At 36.9% G+C, this 22,172-nt stretch overlaps 1 protein-coding gene and 1 long non-coding RNA gene across 2 annotated transcripts in view; both read left to right on the top strand.

Annotated features, from left to right (window-relative positions):
* LOC105383155 (metabotropic glutamate receptor 2) overlaps window positions 1-22,172 on the top strand; it is a 156,762-nt gene that overhangs the window by 108,617 nt on the left and 25,973 nt on the right. The window contains exons 5-7 of the mRNA XM_048622486.1: window positions 4,774-4,918; window positions 10,420-10,671; window positions 19,020-19,194. Coding sequence (XP_048478443.1) covers window positions 4,774-4,918; window positions 10,420-10,671; window positions 19,020-19,194 — 572 coding nt within the window. The remainder of the gene's footprint in view (window positions 1-4,773; window positions 4,919-10,419; window positions 10,672-19,019; window positions 19,195-22,172) is intronic.
* Window positions 14,216-15,317, top strand: LOC119692980. The gene is made up of 2 exons (XR_005254426.2): window positions 14,216-14,473; window positions 14,923-15,317. It is a non-coding gene; the product is annotated as an uncharacterized LOC119692980 (long non-coding RNA).

Below are 22,172 nucleotides of genomic sequence, written 5' to 3'. Positions count from 1 at the left end.
TGTTTTCGTCATAACATGAGTGAAGTTATCCACAATTGTTTTGTTTTTTTTTTTTTTTTGTTGATCCACAGACTACTGATTAAATTGACAGTTGACGTGCGGCCCCTCGCGGCAATTCTCGGCAGCAATGCGAAAATGATTCGTACTAACTTCACACCGAAGCTATGCCGGCAAATTTTATTACACTTTTTCTAGGAATTTAACTTGTTTTCCACTGAAATTTATTGCTCACTTTGCACACTGGATTTTGCTCAATCGTCGCCAATAAAATATACTGAGTAAAACGCTTTGAAATTAATTAAATCAAGGTTTTATTATCGCGCACACACATGGCTATTAACAGTTCAAATAGAAAGAGGCAGACATAGGGGTGCGTTCCAATATCAGTACACGATACGAGGAGTGCGTTGCAATATCAGTATACCACAGTGGAGAACAATCAATTCACTAAATCACCCATTAGCACGTTACCTAGTTCTAGGTGTATTATGAATGAAATTGTTTCATGAAAACTATAATTATTATAATGTGCTCGCGAGCAATGAAATAGTTCCACCTGCCATATCCGTTCCAGTCACTGAAACTTTTTCATTGCACGCGAGTGTATATCGAAATACTGTATAACTTAGTTATAGATATGAAATACTGTAAAAACGATACTTAAACAGGATAACAATATTAGGTTGCCCATTGTAGCTTCCGGAAAGGACCTATAGGTACTTATCGTACGAAATTCGTTAAGTAGGTATTAACTAAGTATTGTTCGATATTTTTTTCTTCTGTAAAACCAGAAAATACTTTTACAAACACTGTTAATTATTTCTTACTTGATATTTTCGTCCTGTAAGTATTTATCTACAATCTACCAATCTGATCTAAAATCATTCAAAATAATGTATCGCGCTCTCGGAATGAGTACAATGCACTTAGGGTACACATCAATCTAAAATCTACATGTGCAGGTTTCCTCACAAAATTTTCCTTGATCTAGAATCTTGCAACAGTAACATATTCATCGATGTGGTCCGTATTCTGGAATGGCGCCTTAGGAACATCGTATTTATTAAGCGTAGGGTTGTCAACATGTGGGGAGCAACGACACTGAGATTTTATTGAGGGTTGCCAGCACAAGTGGATCACCACTAAAACTAGGGAATGCTGCATAATACTTTGTAAACAGATACGTTCCGAATTAATGCGTATGTATTTCTTATAACCATATATTATGTGTATGTATTCCAGTAAATCCAAATACGAATGTTTTCCTGTTTTCATGAACCGAGAAAGGAAGTAACAGATTTGGTAATGACATTTGCGGCATCAAGACTCGTTAATTTTCCCATTAACATTGGTTGAAGCCCATAATTTGCTACTACTAATATACTTTTTATCCAAAAATACACCACTTATTTTTGGCGTTGCCTCTATATCTACTATTATAAATTAAGTACTTAAGTATATTTTAAGAACGGTTCCAATATACAGGGTTATTGGTAAGTAGACCTGATCCTTTCAGGAGGTGAATCCCCTATTGAGTTTTCTCCGCTTTCTCTGGTTGTTTTGGCCATATCTTGGTGATACCTAAATCGATTTGATATTGAAATATCTTATTTGAAAACTTATAAGTTAACCATGTTTTTTAGCTAAAGTGCCCAAAAAATTGTAATATGACATTCTTTTTTAATTTAACTTATTTGTTTTTACGTTCTGAATATTTTTTAAAAATGTTTTAGTATTCTGAAGTTTTGTGTCTTATTTAAGTGAAATAATGCAGATTTGATTATTTTAATTAGTTTATTAAGGCGTTACTTCTGCAAAACGACAAAAAAAAATATTGAAATATGGCTAGTTTTTTTTATTTTCGGTTTTAAACATAAAATTTTGGCAAAAAATTAAAAAAGCTTAAATATTAAATATCTTAGAAATGGTTAATGCATTATACGGTTCAATCAACTGGAAATGCCTTCCTCTATCACCTCCTGAAAGGATCCGGTCTACTTACCAATAAACCTGTATAATATTACGTTCATGATCGTTTTTTTTATTTTAGGCTGTCAAAACTATATTTTATTATGATGCTTTTGGAGTGAATTGCAGTGTAGTCGTATCTTGAACGACAACACAGAAGCCCCGACTATACAGAGTGCTCCGGACGATAACTCCTTCATAAATAATATGGCGCTGTTCCTTTCTCAGCAGCTGTCATAGACAACATCTTCACGAGAGCAGCTTGCTGCTGTAATGGAATTTTCAAAAATACGGGTGTTTAACTTTTGTGACCGGGCAGACATAACATATAACAAATGCTTGTTATATGTTCATGCAAGTAGGTACTCCCTGTTTTCTGTCATAGGCAAATATGCAACTATACAGGGTGTAGCAAAAAGGGTATGCTAAGCAAACCAACCATAGGAACTTTGTTGGTCACGTGACTTTTTTTTAAGGAATTTTTAAAACTCGTAGATCAAAAGTTGATCAGAATGACTGATCTGAGTCTCTGAGTTACCACCTTTCGTATACCCTTTTTTCAACATCCTGTATAATACTTGGTTGTGTTATTTTTGCATTGAGATTACCTACAAACTCGTTATCGCGCAGTTCAATCTGCACAAGCAATACGTACAGTAATGACATTGCCTCGTAAAAACTTATCTTCAAACGAAGTGGGTAGATTTTGGTGTAGATAAGTTACGAGTATTACATTTCTTCCACAAAAAAATGATAATATTTCAAGGTTATACAACTTGTAAATATTATTATTACGTTAACAGCTACCATGGATGTTTTTGAGATAAATATAAGTGCAAATATAAAAAGAAAACGAACTTATTCAAAATATTTCATATCATCTGCTCTTTGCTGAAAGCTTTCACAGCACTCAGTTCTCTTCTATTACACTTTAACTTCATCAGTTACCGGTCCTCCGACAATTATAACCAGCCCACGGCCACTGTTTACAAACCCGGTGAACTATGCCGGTAACTTCAGCTCTCCACCAAACTTCAAAGCCCAAGTGTACTCTCAGGGAGATCCAAAGCTGTTACCTAAATCGCTGTGTAATTAAAACATCAGTTTCCAAATAACAATAGTAATTACTCGTGGGCTCGCGCATCGAACTCTCAACTATTAAGGCCGGCCGCACACGACCTCATATTTCAAATTGAATCGGCAGTGACCGTGCGGCGTCCGGCGCAGTCGGCACCGGGTAGTCAGGCCGCCGAATTTATTCGCCAATTTAGTCGCGAGCCTAATGTATGATATTGAGACGGTTTAATGAATCGTTGGTGTATTGACTCCGCATTTGCGTATATTATGTATTTTCCTAGATGTATCTTTTCGATGACAGCACTATATATATAATTGTATATACCTATTCTATACTCGCAAGAAAAAAAAAAGTTCCAATGGCATGTGGAACTTTTTCATTGATCGCGTGTGTATTTCCTTTTATCTTGTCGGTAACAACACCAGCAGGCTAGGGCAAGGTAGGCTAGGACATGTCACGGTGGCGATCAGATTACCCAGTCATAAATAGTCGCAGAATGCCCACCTGCCCAGCCAGGATAAGTCGGATATAATAATATACAGACTGCAATTCTTACGTCACTCGAGGAGGCTACTATCATGCACCCCGCCCTATGAACGGGAGTGAATATTGACGTGAAAAGGATCTATACTTATAAGAAATCCGATGGATGGTAGCGCTAGATGTGGCTAATCCCACTTCGAGCGGCATCAAGGACGTGGCGAGGGATCAGGCAGTCTCGAAGATGCGCTGCGCTGGCATACAACATATTATTATGCGGGATATTAGATAGATAGAAAATTAACTTATACTCAGGGATATGCATTATTTAGCCTCGTAATTATAATTAATAAGCTTTGAACAGCTTCATAATATAGCCAAGTAACTCAAACTGGATTCGTAGTCAATACTCACGGGGAAAAATTTCTAGATAAGTACATAAGTTTAAGACGGTTTTAATCTTTGCCTGTGTATTGTAAGCGATAGCTCATCCAAGATTTTGCTCGCAACTTTTAACATGAGTACAAATTAGACCAAATACCGTAAGTGAATTGCTCCCTTACGACAGTCACCACTGTCTACCCATTCGTTGATTGATTAAAATCCTGAGACTGTGCACATGCAAGCAAAATTGGATCGAACGACATCACGTCTCAGTTTACTCTCCGTAATGGAATGTTATCGTGAATAACGCGGGCTTATTCCATAAAGTAGCTTACCACAGACCGCGGCCGCCGCGCGTCTCCTCGCAGGATTTCCCTGACATGCGAGAGTTTGCGAAATTTACAATGTTGTAAGAAAATTTACAATGTTTCCTGTAAGTTGCGGTTGCTGTGACTGAGCAGTTTACGTAAAGGGTGATATTTCGCTAACCTCGACCGAAAAATAAAGGTTTTGGAATGGGAGTTACCTAAAGACTGTGAATATGTAAAATTTAACAGAAGGTATTTGTAGTAAATCTTATTTTTTATTATTTGTCATAAGAAACGAAATATATGTAGGTATACTAAAGATTGTGTTTTAATATGTTAGGGTTATCTTGGGGTTAGATGCTGTTTTAGGGTAGTATTATTGCAAAATTTAAGTCACTGTAGGTATATTGTTTTAAACTACCTTATTAAACTAGATTGGCGGGCACCCGGGACGCGACGGGTAAACGACTGCCCTAACCAAAAACTACGTCACTGCGTATTGAACATAAATGCTGAAGCTACAGTTTATTACCTACTTCTACTGTTCCCCCGCAGGCTTTCGAGGAGTTGGAGACGCTGCTGGCGCGCAGCGGCGTGTGCATCGCGGTGAAGGAGCGCCTGGTGAAGGACTCCGGCGAGGCGGATGACTCCGCGTACGATGCCATTGTGGCGCACCTGCTCACCAGGCCTAGGGCTAGAGGTCAGTTATATGTTCTGCATCCCAACCGACGTAACCCATGATCGCCTATAAAAACGGGTCTTCGACGGGTAAAATATATGCGACCAAAGGATGCGTCGCAGTCGCGTCGCTTGAGAGTCGCGTAGTGGGCAAAATGGGGTTAGACAATGTGTTTGTATGGATGTAGAGACGTAGAAAATACGTTTTTATAGTCACACGACACAAACAGCACAAGCATTGGAAACCCAAGATCTGAGACATAATACTTTCCGACAAATATCTGTATGTACGCTAGTTTAAATCCATTTGAACAGCAAATAGTAAGACATCCTATATTTTTAAAAGTATTTGTACTTAAAATTTATCCCAACGGTTTTTTTAAATCTTTATTTATTAAAGAGACATTGGTCACTTACAATAAACTGTGACCATGCCAGTCTCATCGAGACATACCTACATTACTTAAATTAATCTTAATCTAGGATTGCCTTAAATCTAAACAATATTTTACATAACTATACAATATTTTGGCCTCAATAGAACATGGATTTGAAAGGATAGTCTGAAATGCACCAACGTCAATTAAATTGACTCGAAGTTTTCGAAATAACATTGTTCTGTTTGAATTATATTGTTTACATTCTACCAAAAAAGGATAAAAAAAATATAAATATTTATATGAATTTGTGAGCCTACTGAATGATTCTAGTTGAAACATGTTGTACCGCCCGCAAAAAAGAATACTACCATAACCACCAAAGATTGTGCCTACTAACAATAAGAGGCGAAATTACTCAGAACTTATATAAAACTACATTCCCAAGAAGTCAGAAACAATCCACTGCATCAACACGTGCCCGCTGTAATAAAAGAATTAAGAACTGGGAAAAGCAAATATCATATTGCAACTAACACAATAAGCACTTAGCTCTTCCTCGCAGTGCAAAAAGCTAGAAGTACCAAGAGACAGTAAACCTCTTAAGATGTTATTATTTTAGAGAAAACGTGGAATATAACTACAGGGTGGCATCTTATGAGTATCTCCAGAAATAAAGGAAAGTTTTATAGTCATACCTACATATTATAACTTTTGCCCTTAAAGTTTACAACTTCAACTTTGTTTGTTATTTTTTTTACTAATTATCGGTTAAGTACAGATATAAGGTGTAGATGTAGGTAGGTAGTCTATCGGTTAATCATCCTGTGGCCTACTAAACGCTTGACAAACTCGCACGACGAATTGTATGCGGAATATGGATTTAAAATCGATACCAACAGCATGAATTACACCGATGGTATACTTATAACATTTTATGAGCTAAAATCATAAAGCTTTACCGCACGACAACTTAACTTAATTTTGCGCCACGAAATAGAAATTTAATTAATTTCCGAAGATAATGCATTGATTAAGTAACCGGTATCTGAAGGGGAGCTATTCGGCTCACGTCGCGGTGCTTAGGCCTTTATTTACTTTGTTATTTGCATTTAGACCGGTGTCGAGCACTTTGTAGAATTGTTTCCTAATTCGTGTTTGCTGACGTGAATAAACATTTTTTATTTTTATGTATTTTCTATTATATGCATTTTTGCAGCCCTGTACCTACATTATCAGTGTAAAAACCATTGTAGGTACTATTTCTCCGTGCTATCCCTCACAAACGTTGACAGGTTACTATATTATTATCCCTTTTCGGCAATGCAACATGCAGGTTTAACCATGGTCTTACAAGTAAATTAATTATTTAACCCTCCATATAAGTCCTAATGTCCTAATTTTCCCCTCAACTCCCTCATGTTCACGACGCGAGACAAGATGATATCAGGTGCTGACACAGCAGAACCGAGTAATGTGACTACCTGACGAGAGGCTAATGCGTACCAGTCGTGACGTCATCAGTCCGCCGCTGACATCCCTTTATCACGACATTACGCGCGACGCTCGCAAAAAATAACTTTTCCGGCGAACCCGCGAATAAAAGAAAATAAGAAAAATAGCGCGCAAAAAATGCTTTTATTCAAAAAAGGGACGTCCTAAAACGTTTACGTATCAAACGTGGCATTCGCGACTTATCAACCTCCGGCGGTGATTTCCGAACGGTAGTCTGAAACTACTGTCGACACTCGATTTATGGCTTTTCAACTGGATATTATAACTATTCGGAACGTACCATACCGTACCTAAAGCGGATACTTACACTGATTTTAATTTGTTATCATCAGCTCTCGTAAACTTATTGAGTCCTTATTATTCGGTTGAAGTTAAACATGACTCAGTGGGCACACAGAGGTTTAGTTTTCGCCGCACAGGGACCATTTGCATCGCTCTAGCGGCTTCGTTACTAATGTTGTGTTCAGACTACTTCAGACACATAGTCTGCACTTGGTCCATACAATTTCAATGTTGTAAAAATATACTTACTTATTAAGAAGCTGTTTAAAATAGATTAAATAAATAGCCATTCACAAACACATACGCCATAATCCAATTAATCACCCACAGTTAAACAAGGGATTCCAATTGTTTCCAATTAAATGTTATCGAAATTCAGATCCGTAATCTGTAACTATATTGCGGCTGTCCCATTTTAAAACACAGTAACAGCCATGAGACAAAATGTTCAGGAGAGCCAAAAAACATTTTTGTCCCTTCATTTCAATGCCCTGGTAAAACTATGACAGATATCTGAACAAATGTAAGCTTAAAAGAAGCGGCAGAACCTAGGCTTTACATACAATACTATTTCATTTAAATATAACTAAAATTGTTGCTGTAATGCACAAAAGAAAACACTTACTAGGTTTTATATGGTTTTCTCACCCTAAAACCGCCCTCACTGACCATTTCAAAACCTAGTAAGAGCCATTATTGTGTAATTTAAGACAAGTTAAGTATATTGAAATTGCAATAATTGCGTAATAATTTCATTTTTTATATGTTTGGGATCCTTCACATGAAATACGGGCATATTTTTATGTTTTTTTTTTGTTTTATGTAAATGAATTAAATAGCCATATTAAGAAGGCTCTAACATGAAAATTATTTATGGCTGCCTTCAATTAGACAATATTTCCTAAATTTCTATCTAAAAATCAGTTTTCTCTTATTTATAACTTGTTTTTTTTTGGTTTATGCAAAATAGGGCTAGTAGAAAGGTTCTGACGAGAAAGGTCTCTATGGCTTTTATAAAGAAGACAAAATTTACTTATGTTCTACTTTTAATTCAACTCTCTAGGTCTCATTGGTGCAAAGATACAGGTTCTGAAATGTCTGATACTTTGTTCGAAAAAAGTGTTAGTAATAATGTATGCCATTTGTGACTTACTAAAATTAACGGACGAAAATTGTCCTTTGCTGACCATTTCAAAACCTAGTAAGCGCCATCGCCATTGACCATTTTAAAACCTAGTAAGTCATTTTCACTTACTGTGTTTTAAAATGGTTGGTGGCTCTTACTATGTTTTGAAATGGTTTTCGTGGCATTTTTGATTTCGCAGGGTGGAGTTACTAGGTTTTTAGAAATTTTATTTTCGTTTCTAAGCGGTTTTTTGATATTCTGACAATGCAGTTTTGTGCGGAATCGCCTAAAATAATATATAAATCAAAGACCCGTTTTTTTTTAAAGTTGGCGGTTACTGTGTTTTGAAATGGGACAGCCGATTTGTATGTACGTTCATTAATTATTCCCCCAAGATTCCCTCACATACACAAATAGTACTATAACCGTACCAGTTACGCTCTTAATGATAACGTCTCAATCCCATCAAATGAAGTGCTTCATTCAAAGAGCATACAGATGGCTTATCATGATTAGGATTAACCAAGAAACTAGCATACCCTATTTACCTACTTCGGGTAAATACACACTACTATACTTGTGAGTGTGTGTGTGTGTGTTTGTATAGCCTTTAACATCCGCCACAGCGTCGCCTCGGATTCGCTTCACTAGACTTGTAATAGCAAATAAAGAGGTGTTTATACGCGTCGGGTTCCTTTGCTCATGTTGAATCGGGTATTGGGAGTCGCGCTGTAAGGAGGTGCTCGGGAAATCAAAGCTACTACGTTTACATACGTGCAATTCCATTTTATTGCTTCATTATACGCAATATTCAGCTCTACATGTCATTGTATTGTATATGTGGTGGTATAAAAGCTTTGTAACTTTTCCTCTTTCAAAGCAAAAATTATAAATATTTAAAACGTTTAAAGGTATATATATATTTATTTTCTTTTTATAAATATAAGGACCGTACCTACTGAAGCTAAAACTAAGCATTCAGACATAATACTCAAGTAAAACTGCCCTAAGCGCGCAATGATACAATATTATGCAAACAGCTGCGTTTAGTTCAGTCAATTTCCCGTTCACTATGTTAATTAGTTCGGCAGACGTCTGCGTGGCGGGATGTGGAATGCAGGTGCTAGCACATTCTGTTTAATATCTGCCTCTACCTGCTCCACGCCAGCTTAAATTCAAACCCGTACCTGCCCCAGTTGTAAATTATTATGTTTGCCAATTTAAAGTCAATATTATGTCTCGTATAAATAAGTAATGAATGAAAAGCTTTTCCCGGCGTCATCAATCACTAATCACTTGAAAGCTTTCCATTGAAAATAAATTTAAACAATTAAAACGGGCAGAGCCTTCGGCAAAATCGATTATTGGTTTTTAAAGTTCGATATTCCTGTTTGGTCTGTTGGAGGTTGGTCGTGTAAGTTGGAGGAGTATTGAGAAGTTGTGGAGGGAGTGGAGGCATTTGTCTCTGAGCTCCTCCGAAGCAAAACATCGTAAACTAAATCTGGGGAAGTCCCGGCATCCTGTTTCCCCGCGGCCGCCACCGCCGCCGCCGCCACCGCTGCGGCTTGCGCAAAATATGGACAACTTTACGATGCAATATACCAGCTTTTAACTAATGGCGCAGCCGGTAGGATTGTGAACAATAGTTTGGATCTGTTTTAATAAAAGCTTTGTGCTGTCGCACGTTATGATTCTTTATTGCGTGCGGCTTAAATATTCGCAAGAATTTATGAATTCATTCTGAATTCTTTCGGCCCATTTGGTAATAAATATTTTTTTAAATTAAAAGATATATTTTATTTCCCGCGTAGTGCAACTTCAAATTTCCAAAATGTAAAAACGTGTGATGATAATATTCTTTCTGACCAACAATTTTCGCTCTACTGAAAAAACATTGCGTCTCACCAACCTCCCTAAATCCCCATAGCAAATACCATCAACTTCTCTACTTTTTAATTTCAGATTATTAGGTACTATTTTTTAATAGAAATAAGATAAAAAACAGCAACAGTCATTGCATTCGGGTCAGACCAAAAATTTACCTGCTGCGGCTACACGGGTTCATTATAGTCGTAGATAAACGTCACTATATCGCGATTCGCCATAATTACGGTACAATTGGTTAAAACTCGCATTGAACAAGTTTATAGACGAAGATAACGAAACCGAGTAGTGGCAGCTGTATACTTACATTAACCCTTTACCCGCCTTCTTCTCCCCCAGGAGTGATCGTCTTCGGCTCGGACCAAGAGGTCGCGGGCGTGATGGCGGCGGCGACGCGCGCGCGCGCCGGGCGCTGGTTCCGCTGGGTGGGCTCCGACGGCTGGTCAGCGCGAGCCCTGGTCTCCGCCGGCAACGAGGAGGCGGTGGAGGGCACCGTCAGCGTGCAGCCCCAGGCCAACGAGGTGCGCGGGTTCAAGGAGTACTTCCTGGGGCTGACCGTGGAGAACAATGTGAGGAATCCGTGGTTTGTTGGTGAGTTTCTAGGTTTGAATATGTTATGTATGCGTTTTTTTAGTTATGACCATGATAAAAGGTGTCCCACGGCGATGCCTAGCGTACAATGTTGCACCCTATTCACATCTCCTTTTCTCCTAAACCTCGAGCTTTATGCATTTTTTTTTACACTTTGTAAACAAAATGTTGTGAGTTTTTATGTCTGATATAGATGCTGCATTTTTTCATTAATTATGTACAGGGTAGGATACTTCCTGCTATTGATCACAGGTATTTGATATACTGAATAACATTCTTGTTAAACCTGAACATTGTACCATTTACTGTTAGAATTTCACCCGTATAATTATTTGGAATTTAAGTATACAAATTTCCTATGCAAACGCAAGGAAGTAAAATTGTAGTTTAAACTCCATTCCTTTTAATGCAACGATATCGATATTCACTTAAGTACTTGGAACACTTAGTTGTTAGTTTTCTGCAAACAACCCGCGGGAATGGAATAACTTGGTATCTGCTAGGAGTTATTGCGAACTGCCTCGCAATTGTAGAAATCGCTTCGTAAATCTAGGCAGTCTTAGGAATCCAAATTTAAAGTTTCAGTAATTAGTGTAAGTTACGTGCGCAACTCCCGTACATTGTCAGTGTGAATGCGACGTCGTATTTCATAAGAGAGTACTCTGTATCTTGGGGGCTATAAAGTGGCTCGCGCGGGCTCAAGTCTCTTTCTCCCAGTGGAATCGTAAAGTTTATAAATGAGCTCGGCTTAGAAAGTGAGGTTTTAATGATAGAGGAGGTTTGCTATACAATTTATATAATAGTTATGGACAATCTGATTGGCTCTTATTTTAGGTCGACAAGACGAATCGTAGGGTGCAGTATTAGGTAATGATCTGGTAATAAGTCATACGGTTATTCTTAGAAGTCAAAGTTTAGTTACATCAATATTAATTTCTGAATAAAACCACATCAAAGGTTATTATTTCAGAATTACTTAAGGTATTTCTAAGATACAAGTTAAAATATTATTATGTTCCTAAGTGAAATACTTCGGCAACAGGCATAAAACTAATATTAACTTGTCCCTTTGGAAACTTCGTTTCTTGAACGGAAAGTAAACATACTGAGTGTGGTTGTCCACTGCGGCCGACGCCGCGTTGACAGTCACTGAAGTAACCTATTTAGGGCGGATTCGACCAACGTCGAGTAACTTTTTACTCGAGAGTAAACTACCAGTTACTCGCGAGTAAGCAGATTTTGCATTCTACCAAACCTGAAACCAAGATAAGTAGCTTATCCCAAGAATAAAAAGTTATACCGCCAAAATTGACCGTGTAACGAGCTTATCCGAGAGTAATTTTGTAATGGCGGCGGCACATCAGCTGATTAGAAAACCGTCATATGACATATAAACACATCTGTCAAAACATAAACAAAACCACGTTAAAAGGCAAATTCTTAGAATAACAACAGCGATTAAAATATTTTAATCATAAACAATTTCATACTATTATAATCCATTCAAACTAAGTTGGCATGTCATTTCTATTGGATGCTTTGAAAACGCAGCTATTTTTATTTTAGTTACAGTACATTTTCGTTCCTCGTTCATTCAATTAATCATGGTATAACTTGGTAGAATGCAAATGTACTTATCCCAGATATTTACTCGCGTATAAATTTTATTCCGGTATAGTTATTCTCGTGTAACGTGATGTTTGGACGAATTCGCCCTTAGTGATTTACAGGTTCAAATATCATCATTAGGTATCGCGAAGTTCAAACGAAGTTACATTTACGAAATAATTAGTGTCACATCTAATTTTTGAATATCGTTGTCAAATCAAGTTTGCGATCGGGAGAGAAACATCACTAATATAATTTCTATACGTACCTATTTACATAAATGTTGTTCTTGGGATTTGACAAACAATACTAAATGACAATGGGCGTTTTGGGACCTATGTCCAATAAAGATGAGGCATACATCGTTGGATAGCTCTTTTCAAGTGAGCAAAAAAGTATTATGACGACAAACCCGTATAAGTTGTCCATTTTGAAATATATTCGTCGGAAGGAAGTATTTTTCTATGGCATTGCACTCTCTCTCCTGTTGACAGTTAGGACGTAATACACGTAAACACGTATTATTGAAATTGGAGAAATTACTTTCAACTGGTTTTATTTACTGAGATAATAAACAAATATAATATTATATGAAATATGATCATTTTGTTATAAAAATAAAAATAAAAACTAACAAAAACATTAAAATTACCTACAGAAATAAAAAATAAAAACTTTCAAGGTACGATTATTCTAATTGGACAGTAAATCAAGACTAGCGCTTCCGTTATTCATATTCTGCAAAAAAATACCTTTTCAACGACGTATCACTCATTTCTATTGGTGCTGGTCCCAGCTTCCATATTATATTGGTGCCCATCATCATTTCCGGAGGACCCCGTAATTTTTGTCATTGCAATGGTTTAGATATTTATAGGGGTGGGGTTATGTAAGCACTAATAATTATCCCTCCTCAACCTAAACTCTATCTAGTTATGACGGTGATAGTGGAAAAACGGTCACAGTGTTGATTCTCTTTGAAAGCTTCTGTAAGCTATATTTATAGAGCTTTTCATTTAATTTAAAAATTCAGCTCCTAGGTTTTAATTTTTTTTGCACTTTTTGACTATGGTATAATAATAATAAAGTTCTTTATTTACAGGTAAGATGGCTAAGCACAGATAATAAAAGTTTGCTATAAAAAAAGTCTACATACCTATTCCTTCTTTAAGTGCCTAAGTATAATGAGAGTTTTTCCTGAGTGTAGTGAACCTGAAACATTGCACAGTGACAAAAAACCATATTCTCGCATTAAACACGTACTTAACATCATAATTTATCAAGTTAGATTGTCCGCTGGGTATTTTCGCTATAACCGTATTCAGTTACTGAAGTTAATGATGAAATATGTGCTGAACAATCCTTAATTTATGACGATAGGGGGTAATAAACAAAACAGCAGAATTATGGAGATTTTTGCAAAAATACGACATTTTACCGTTATTCTAATGGGCCATATACATTATACAGGTGCTGCAAAAGTATAGGAAAAGGAAGAAAATGAATAGAACACACACACACACACACTCACGCCTTGTACTAATCTACTCCCTTGCGGGGTAGGCAGAGGTGCATTGCTGCACCCACTTTTCGCCAGTGTTATGTTTTAGTCCCAATGTAATAGGGGGCGAGCCTATTGCCATTTTACGGGCACATCCAAGACCCGAGAACAAATATCTGTGTTTAAACAAATATCTGCCCCAGCCGGGAATCGAACCCGGGACCTTCGGCTCAGTAGTCAGGGTCACTAACCACTACGCCATTCGGTCGTCATGAATAGAACTTATGGAAATTATTGAGAAAAAATATTCTATACTGTCCATAGTAACAAAGTCACGTGACCAACAAAGTTTCCTTGAAGAGGCAAATATTTTGTTCGCGATTTTTTAAATACAATACACTCGTTAAAGGTATAACCATCCTACCGTAATGTGACGGCAGATAAAACAGAAGAATTTGCGTTTTTAATAAAAAAACTGTCATTTCGTTGTTCGTAAACTAGAGATATCTTTGTTGTAAAACTGAATAATAACTTATTTAAACAATGAGATGGTATGGATTTATTCAACCAGGTATTGTATTCAGTAGAACAATGAACGCCAGAGAAGTGACCAAGACGACGCAATAAAATATAAGCGAGGAAATTACTTTGTCAAACTTGAAGATAAAATATGAAATATGCCTTCAGTTTTCAGTAAGTACCGTAAGAAGTTCCTTTATAAGTGAAAGTGGACCTTTCACCATTGGTTTTTGGCTTACCTTTAGCTTGGTCCAGTGATTTCACCTTTTCCTCCTCTGCTCTATATCAATCATTTAAATACATTATAACGAATAGTCTTACGGTCTTTGGTTCAGCAGGCTGGATTGCATCTTGCAATAGGATTCCTATATTTGTAAAAAGTCAAGGAGTTGTTTGTAAAAAGTCAACTGAACCAATCTGTTCTTGAACCAGCTGCATTTTCCTGTTGTTGACTCCGATAATAAGTCACGTGTCTTTTAGCCAACTAGGCTCACCTGGCACTATGTTGTAACATGCTCAATGCTTACGCGTGACGCAGAATTCGGTAAAAGTCAACCCCGACATGCCAGCCTTTATTAGTTTTAACAAACGTAATTAATATTCATTCAGCTTTTTTGTTACAGCCGCGTACATGTACAGTACAGTACACTGTACGGCCTGTGCTCGTAAATATTCGCTCGGGTGTCAAAAGCTCGCGTTTACGACGCCGCCGCACCTGCGCGCCTCTCATTAATAAATCGGGCGCTTGTATGCCGATGAGCCTTGCGACCTTGAACTCACGATCACGTTACACTGTTTACAGAGATGTTGAATTTAAAGTAATGACTTACAAATGCAAGATTTTATAAGCTAGCAGATGATGTGTAACTATAAACTCGTTAATAAGCAAATCAACTTAATTTGGGAAAATCTTAATATAAATTTATCGATTTATTTTCACATGTAGTAAAAGATAGTATGCTTAAGTATGCTAGGTTATGAAGGATCTTCCCACCAATAAACTTTTATTTCACCTTCACCTTCTATCTTATCGTAGTCGCGAGTCAGAAAGTTAAATTTTCCGTGTTTTACACAGGAAACTATGATGCAGTTAGAAAGCAATCCAGGTGTAATTATTCGGTAACCCTGTCCAACAACTGGCCTCCTATTCTGTAACTAGTTGTAAAGGCCGTTGCTAACCGTTACGGGTAGGTCTAGTACAGGTTTGATAATTGTCGAAAACTATAAAAGTTTACATTTTCTTGCATACAAAGTATTGCCTCTAGCGAAAACGATCATGACACTTTTGATAGAAAATGTATGCGGATGACAGAAGAAAACCAACACATTTTTCGTTTTCGTAAATTGCAAAGCCTGTACGAGAGGCTTGGTTGGAATTAAATTATTTGACAATCGCACCAATGAAGACGTAAAAGATTGAAGGGATCGCTGTTCGGAAACGATCCAGGTTAATCTACACTTGACACTATCACACCTTGAATAGAGTGCGCTTGGCAGAAGAAAAGATATTGGTTTCTGAAAGTCTGGAGCATTTCATGAGTATTTCACTCTAATGCACGTTAATTTATACTGTCCAATATCAAATAAAATTTAATAAAAACAATATTCGCAAACATTTCTTTCAGTTGTTTTTATTTTGTAACATTTAGAGACTATTGTCCAGTCTCAGTGGATTTGAACTGCGAATGAGTAGCCATGTGTGGTTGATGCAATATTCAGGGTAGTAGGTAATTAGTTGGGGGCCGAAAATAGGCGCCAGAACTCTTAGTTCTGTAGTTGTCTGTCAAACTATTTTGTGTTTATTATAGGTCTATGTATGTATATGCCGTAACACCGTATATTTGTATGGGACGCTGCGCTTCGCCATCCTACGGGCTAGTAATGTTATTACTTCCCCGAAAACCTCCCGCCTGCACTCACGCTCGCTACAACGTCGCCGGAACTAACTTCATCAATACTACTACAAATTATATCGATGAAACCAAAGTTACAAACTGAGCATCACATAATTTGCAATACGAAAAATACATGAATGTAATAAATAAAACTACCTCATAAAGTTCTAAGTACCTACACCAAATCAATAAAGTAGTTAAGTTGCAAAGTTGCTCTCGTAAACTTGGAGTGAGTTTCGTCCCGTGATTCACACATTAGATACGGTCCGGATAAGGGCCGGATCCGGTCGATCCGGCCGCGATATGAAGTAAGGATTTCCGGACTCGAAGTTCCGGATCGCACGATTGAGATCTATTGGTTTCGAGTAGAGTTTATGCTTCTCAGTTCTCAGATGAACAATCTGTTCATAGTAAACTGTTCACTTTCTATCGTTTTCCATAATATACTTAATGCTTTTTGTAAAACGAGCAAAACAGAATAATTGCATAGGTACATAGATAAAAAAACGTAACCAACTAATTTTCTGAAATCGTGACAAACTGAAATCAGAATTTCAAAATTAGCTTAGATATAACATACTGCACATGTTGGTTTCGGCTTAGTATACCCTTTTTGCAACACCCTGTACATGGAAAATTAAGTTTAAAAAAATAATAATTATCAATATTATAAAAAGCTGAGATTTGAGCACAGTCATATTTAACTCGGGAATATCTAACCTATACACAAATAATTTCTTGCAATGTACGTAATGTCGTCAATCCGTTAGTTCGTAAGCTATCGACATAAATCTCGACATTGTTACTTCGAGTCGCAATAAAGAGTAGTGAAGTATCCTCTCTAACTACTGGATATACTATTTATGAGCCGATAGACTTTCATTAATGCAGAAACAGATATTTCCTACTCGTAAAAGTGAGAATAAAGGTAAAGGCAGGGAGCGGTGGTAGCTCAGTCGGGTGAGCGCCCGCTTCTCAATCAAGAGATGCGGGTTCGAATCCCGGCGCTGACATGTACCAATGAGTTCTTTTAACTTAAGTACAATGTATACCATCGCTCTTACGGTGAAGGAAAACATCGTGAGGAAACCTGCATATCTAGATTTAGCACATCAATCTAGATATGTGAACCCACCAACCCGCATTGGACCAGCGTGGTGGGAAATGGTCCAAGCTTAGGAAGGCAGTTTAGACCTTGGGGATATGCACAAAGGTTCCATTCGAGAGAGCCAGGTGCAGGTACTTACACCCCTACAGAGAATAGAATAGAAGGTAAAGGCAAAGTTTGTGAGTCATTGCCAATTTAAGTATGATAGAAAAATAAATAAATTATAATGTGCGTATCCCAAGTGTCTCTACATGCACAAAGAGTATAAAATTCATAATTATTATGCATTGATTGAAAAATTTACGTATACCTTTCACGATATCACGATATACCTAAGTGAACTTAGCAGTTATACTCAACTTATGCAGAACTATAATTTTGTTCTTATTTAATGGTCGGCAACGGTAACGTGCCGCGCCAAATTTGGGTTTTCAGTGCTCATATAAGTATGTACAATGGATCGACAACTTTATGTGTCGATCTATAGATACAAACTTGCAATGAGGAAATGGTAACAATTTTCAGGAAATAGGAGGTAAGAGGAAACTTGGCAAATGGACCCCCGACTCCGGCGTAATAGTGTTACAAATCAGTATACATGTGCAAGTTACGCAGAAACCCACAAGATTAAGTGAAAAACTTTGTGAACTCGCTCGTGTTATACTTATACCAACATACACTTACATACTTATGTAAGAATTTTCGTAGCACAAAATCATGAGGTTAGTTAGACCTTCCAGTTAAGGAAAATTGTAAGAGGAAACTTATTTAGGTACCTATTCTAAATGTATACATTATTTATTGAAATTTTATTGACAGACGTTACTATAATTGTTATGTTATTTTTTTATAAATTTGCATCGGGATTCGTGTATAATATCGATACGAAAGTTTTCATCAATCTATTCCACTACTCCTATCAATATTCATTATTCCTGCCCGCTTATGTAGGTATCTAATGTCTAGGTTTTTACACCGAATGTGACTTTCAAGTTCATACATCGACCATAATTATTAAAGTAGAATTGAAAAGTGTCCAGTTTTCCAGCAATGAACTACAAACTCGTTTTTGGTTTGGAAGAAATACCCAACTATCGCTGCACGTATATTGCACGTGCACAGTCCCTCAAATCACTGTATTACGTTTATCTATGTCGATAAAGAAGCCGTGCAGCGGAGACTCCGCCCTAGAAATTCCGCCCTAGACGAAACCAAAAGCGAACTATTTTTGCAGCACTATTTAGCGCTGAGACCGACGACGATGCCACTACTCACTGAATAGCAATTACTTTCACACCCGAGTCCGCGTTGTTCTATGACTTGCACCTATGTGCTTCATCTTTAGGTTAGAGATCAGGGGTCCCCCTGATCGCAAAATCAAAACGAAGTAACATTTACTAAGTAATTAAAGTCTGTGTTTTAATCTCAGATACTAAGTTAACAGATTCTGAACGGTTCATCCACAGTCGATTGTCCTGCGATTAAGTGGCGTATCGTTTTATTGGCAGGACAATCATCTGTTTATGAACCGTTCAGAATCTACCAATTTAGTATCTGAGATTAAAAAACGGATTTTAGTGTCAAATTTAATACATTTTGAATCCACAAATCTTTGTCAAAACAAGTTCGTGATAGGAACACTAGTTTCTCTTTCGTCTATACATGTAATTTTTTCTGACCACCACGTCAGTATCCCAAGGTTCCCCTCTTCTTCCAGAGTTCTGGGAGGACCACTTCCGTTGCCGGCACCCGCGCGGCGCGCGCACGCCGTACAACGCGCACTATTCGCGCGTGTGTGGCGGCGGCGAGCGGCTGTCAGCTGAGAACACGGAGTTCGAGGCGCAGCTGCAGTTCGTGGTCGACGCTGTGATGGCCTTCGCTTATGCTATACGGTAAGGCTAATAGGGAAGATATTATACTTGTAAAACATGGAAGTAGAAAAAAAGACGAAAGGAATCTCGCTAACTAAAAAATAAGGCACAGCAATGGCGGCGACATGAGAGTGTGTCGGTGCGTAGGTGCGACGTGATTGGCGCACGGCGGCGGACTGACTTACTCCGAGTGTGAATGTGTGTGTAGCGGGCTTGTTGTAACAATGAAACTGACTTACTTTGGGTGCCTCACTTTTTAGTTAGCGAGATTCTTTCCGTCTTTTTTTCTACTTCCATGTTGTAAAAGCCATTTTTCAGGCCGTGGCTAACTGCGACGGTTGGAACGACGGCGGCGGCGATGCGGCGCTTGATTGCGCTTGTACACAACATGCTATGTTTTAATGCATTTGATGACATCGCTGTCGCGCCGCCCCGCCGTCGCCACGTCGTCGTAAAAGATTTATGCACTATAATGTGTCGTCGATGATGCATATAAGTTAGCTCTATATTGCGATTATTGCAGCTGACTTTATCAAATTCAAATTATTATCATCAAATGATCAAATTATTATGATCACTTGCAGAAAAATCATTTTAACGTTTCAAAAGGGCTTGTTCATTTCAATTTTTTTTATGTTATTGACTTTTGACTGCAACACTGCACTTTTCAGCTATCTGACTTTGTGAGAGACTTGTGTTGAGTAGTTATGTTTTGATTTCAACTATTTTTGCCTCAAGAATGTTTTTACCCTTACCCATTATATAAATTAACAAAAACCGAAATAAAAAACCACTTTAATTGGTGAAATCTAAAGGTAAATGTTTGTTATTCCATTAACTTAACAATTTATATTCAAAAAAACAACAATAGATAGATAGAATATTCTTTATTTGTACACAAGAATAGATTATACAAAGCTTAAATATAAAAAGCAAATGAATTGCACTACAGAACTTATAAGCAAATTTTACCAACGTGGACAGTTAGGGATGTTTTTTTATGTGTCTACACATAATATTATTGCCATGTATAGAATCCAATGTTGCCATACGCATAAAAGCTTTATGATCAAAATGATATATGTACAGTACAATACTCAAAGGTTTGCTGGTGGTTTCATTATTTAGTCATAGTCGTTTTCTTAATAAAAAATCAAGTGATCATAATAATTTGATCACCCACTGTATTAAGGCCTTGTAGGATAAGTTCGGATTTTCAAGATACAGCGCTTTATTAGACCAAGTTTAAGTTGCAATAAGGCTGCGTGTCTAGTAGACCAACTTATGGTTGTGGAATTGCAGGTGACATAATCTTACTTCTCAAGTGCCTTCATCTGTTATGTGAACTTATGTAATTTGTGCCACGAAATACAATTATCACGTTCGTAGCATTTCGTAGCATGTCAGGCGTAGCGAGCCGTAGCGCTACGTCGTAGCAACCGTAGCGCTACGCCGTCGTAGCAAGCCGTAGCCAGCGTAGCAAGTTGATGTAATTATGTTATAACTTCTCACACTGCATTTCCGAAGTCTCTCGAAGCTCTGGTAAATGCTCGTAACCCTTTGGCATGGAAATAAATTGAAAAAAAATATAAAATTACAGCTTAACATCACAAAACGTAAAGACAACAATTTCCTCGTTCACAGACTGTCCTCGAATGTTATACGAAAATACCTGGGTTCAGAATGTACTTGACACACATTTAGTGCTTTAATGCTCCTTAAATCTCGTTTATACAATGAAATTGAGGCGGGACTCCAGTGTAAGAGAGGTAGTGCATAATAAAGGATTTCTCTATGCACAATAAACAGCATCACTTTACATAATGTCCACATTTAAAGGATATTGCCGACACCATCGCTCTAAAATGTGTTATTATTAAATTCTGCGACAGCCGCTGCAGCATGTTGTTTTATGTGCGTTGCGTGATATGTCACAACTGATATTCTTGAAAGAGTTATGTCCTATGATGGTCAAAAATTGAAAGTTATGTATTGTAAAAGTAAATAAATAAAATCTTTTAGTAGTTATACAGGGTTATTGGTAAGTAGACCAGATGCTTTCAGGAGGTGATATAGGAAGGTATTTCCAGACGATTGAACCCAATAATGCATTATCCAAAACTTAACCATTTCTAAGATATTTAATATTTAAGTTTTTTTAATTTTTTGCCAAAATGTTATGCTTAAAACCGAAAAATAAAAAAAACTAGCCACATTTCAATATTTTTTTTGGTTGTTTTGCTTAAGTAACACCTTAATAAACTAATTAAAATAATCAAATGTGCATTATTCGACTTAAATTGGACATAACACCTCAAAATAGTTAAACATTTTGAAAAAATATTCAAAACGCAAAAACAAATAAATTAAATTTAAAAAGAATTTCATATGAATTTTTTTTGTGCACTTCAGCTTAAAAACATGGTCAACTAATAAGCTTTCAAACAGGATAATTCAATATTAAATCAATTAATGTATCACCAAGATATGGCCAAAACAACCAGCACAGACGGGCAAAATTCAACAGGAAAACTAACAAAATTAGCCCAATTTCAAGGTAAAAAGTGTGATTGTTTTCAGTCCTGTTGACTTTAGTATGGAAACCCCTGCTGAGTTTTCTCCGCTTTTTCTGGTTGTTTTGGCTAAATCTTGGTGACACCTTAATCGATTTGATATTGAATTATCTTGTTTGAAAGCTTATTAGTTGACCATGTTTTTAAGCTGAAATGCACAAAAAAATGTCATATGAAATTCTTTTTTAATTTAATTTATTTGTTTTTGTGTTTTGAATATTTTTTCAAAATGTTTAACTATTTTGAAGTATTATGTCTAATTTAAGTCGAATAATGCACATTTGATTATTTTAATTATTATATTAAGATGTTACTTATGCAAAACAACTAAAAAAAATATTAAAATTTTGGCAAAAAATTAAAAAAAACTGAAATATTAAATACGAGTATCTTAGAAATGGTTAAGTTTCGGATAATGCATTATTG

This window comes from Plutella xylostella, chromosome 8 (assembly GCF_932276165.1).
Source record: "Plutella xylostella chromosome 8, ilPluXylo3.1, whole genome shotgun sequence".
NCBI lineage: Eukaryota > Metazoa > Arthropoda > Insecta > Lepidoptera > Plutellidae > Plutella > Plutella xylostella.
This window is presented reverse-complemented; position numbering and strand designations above follow the sequence as displayed.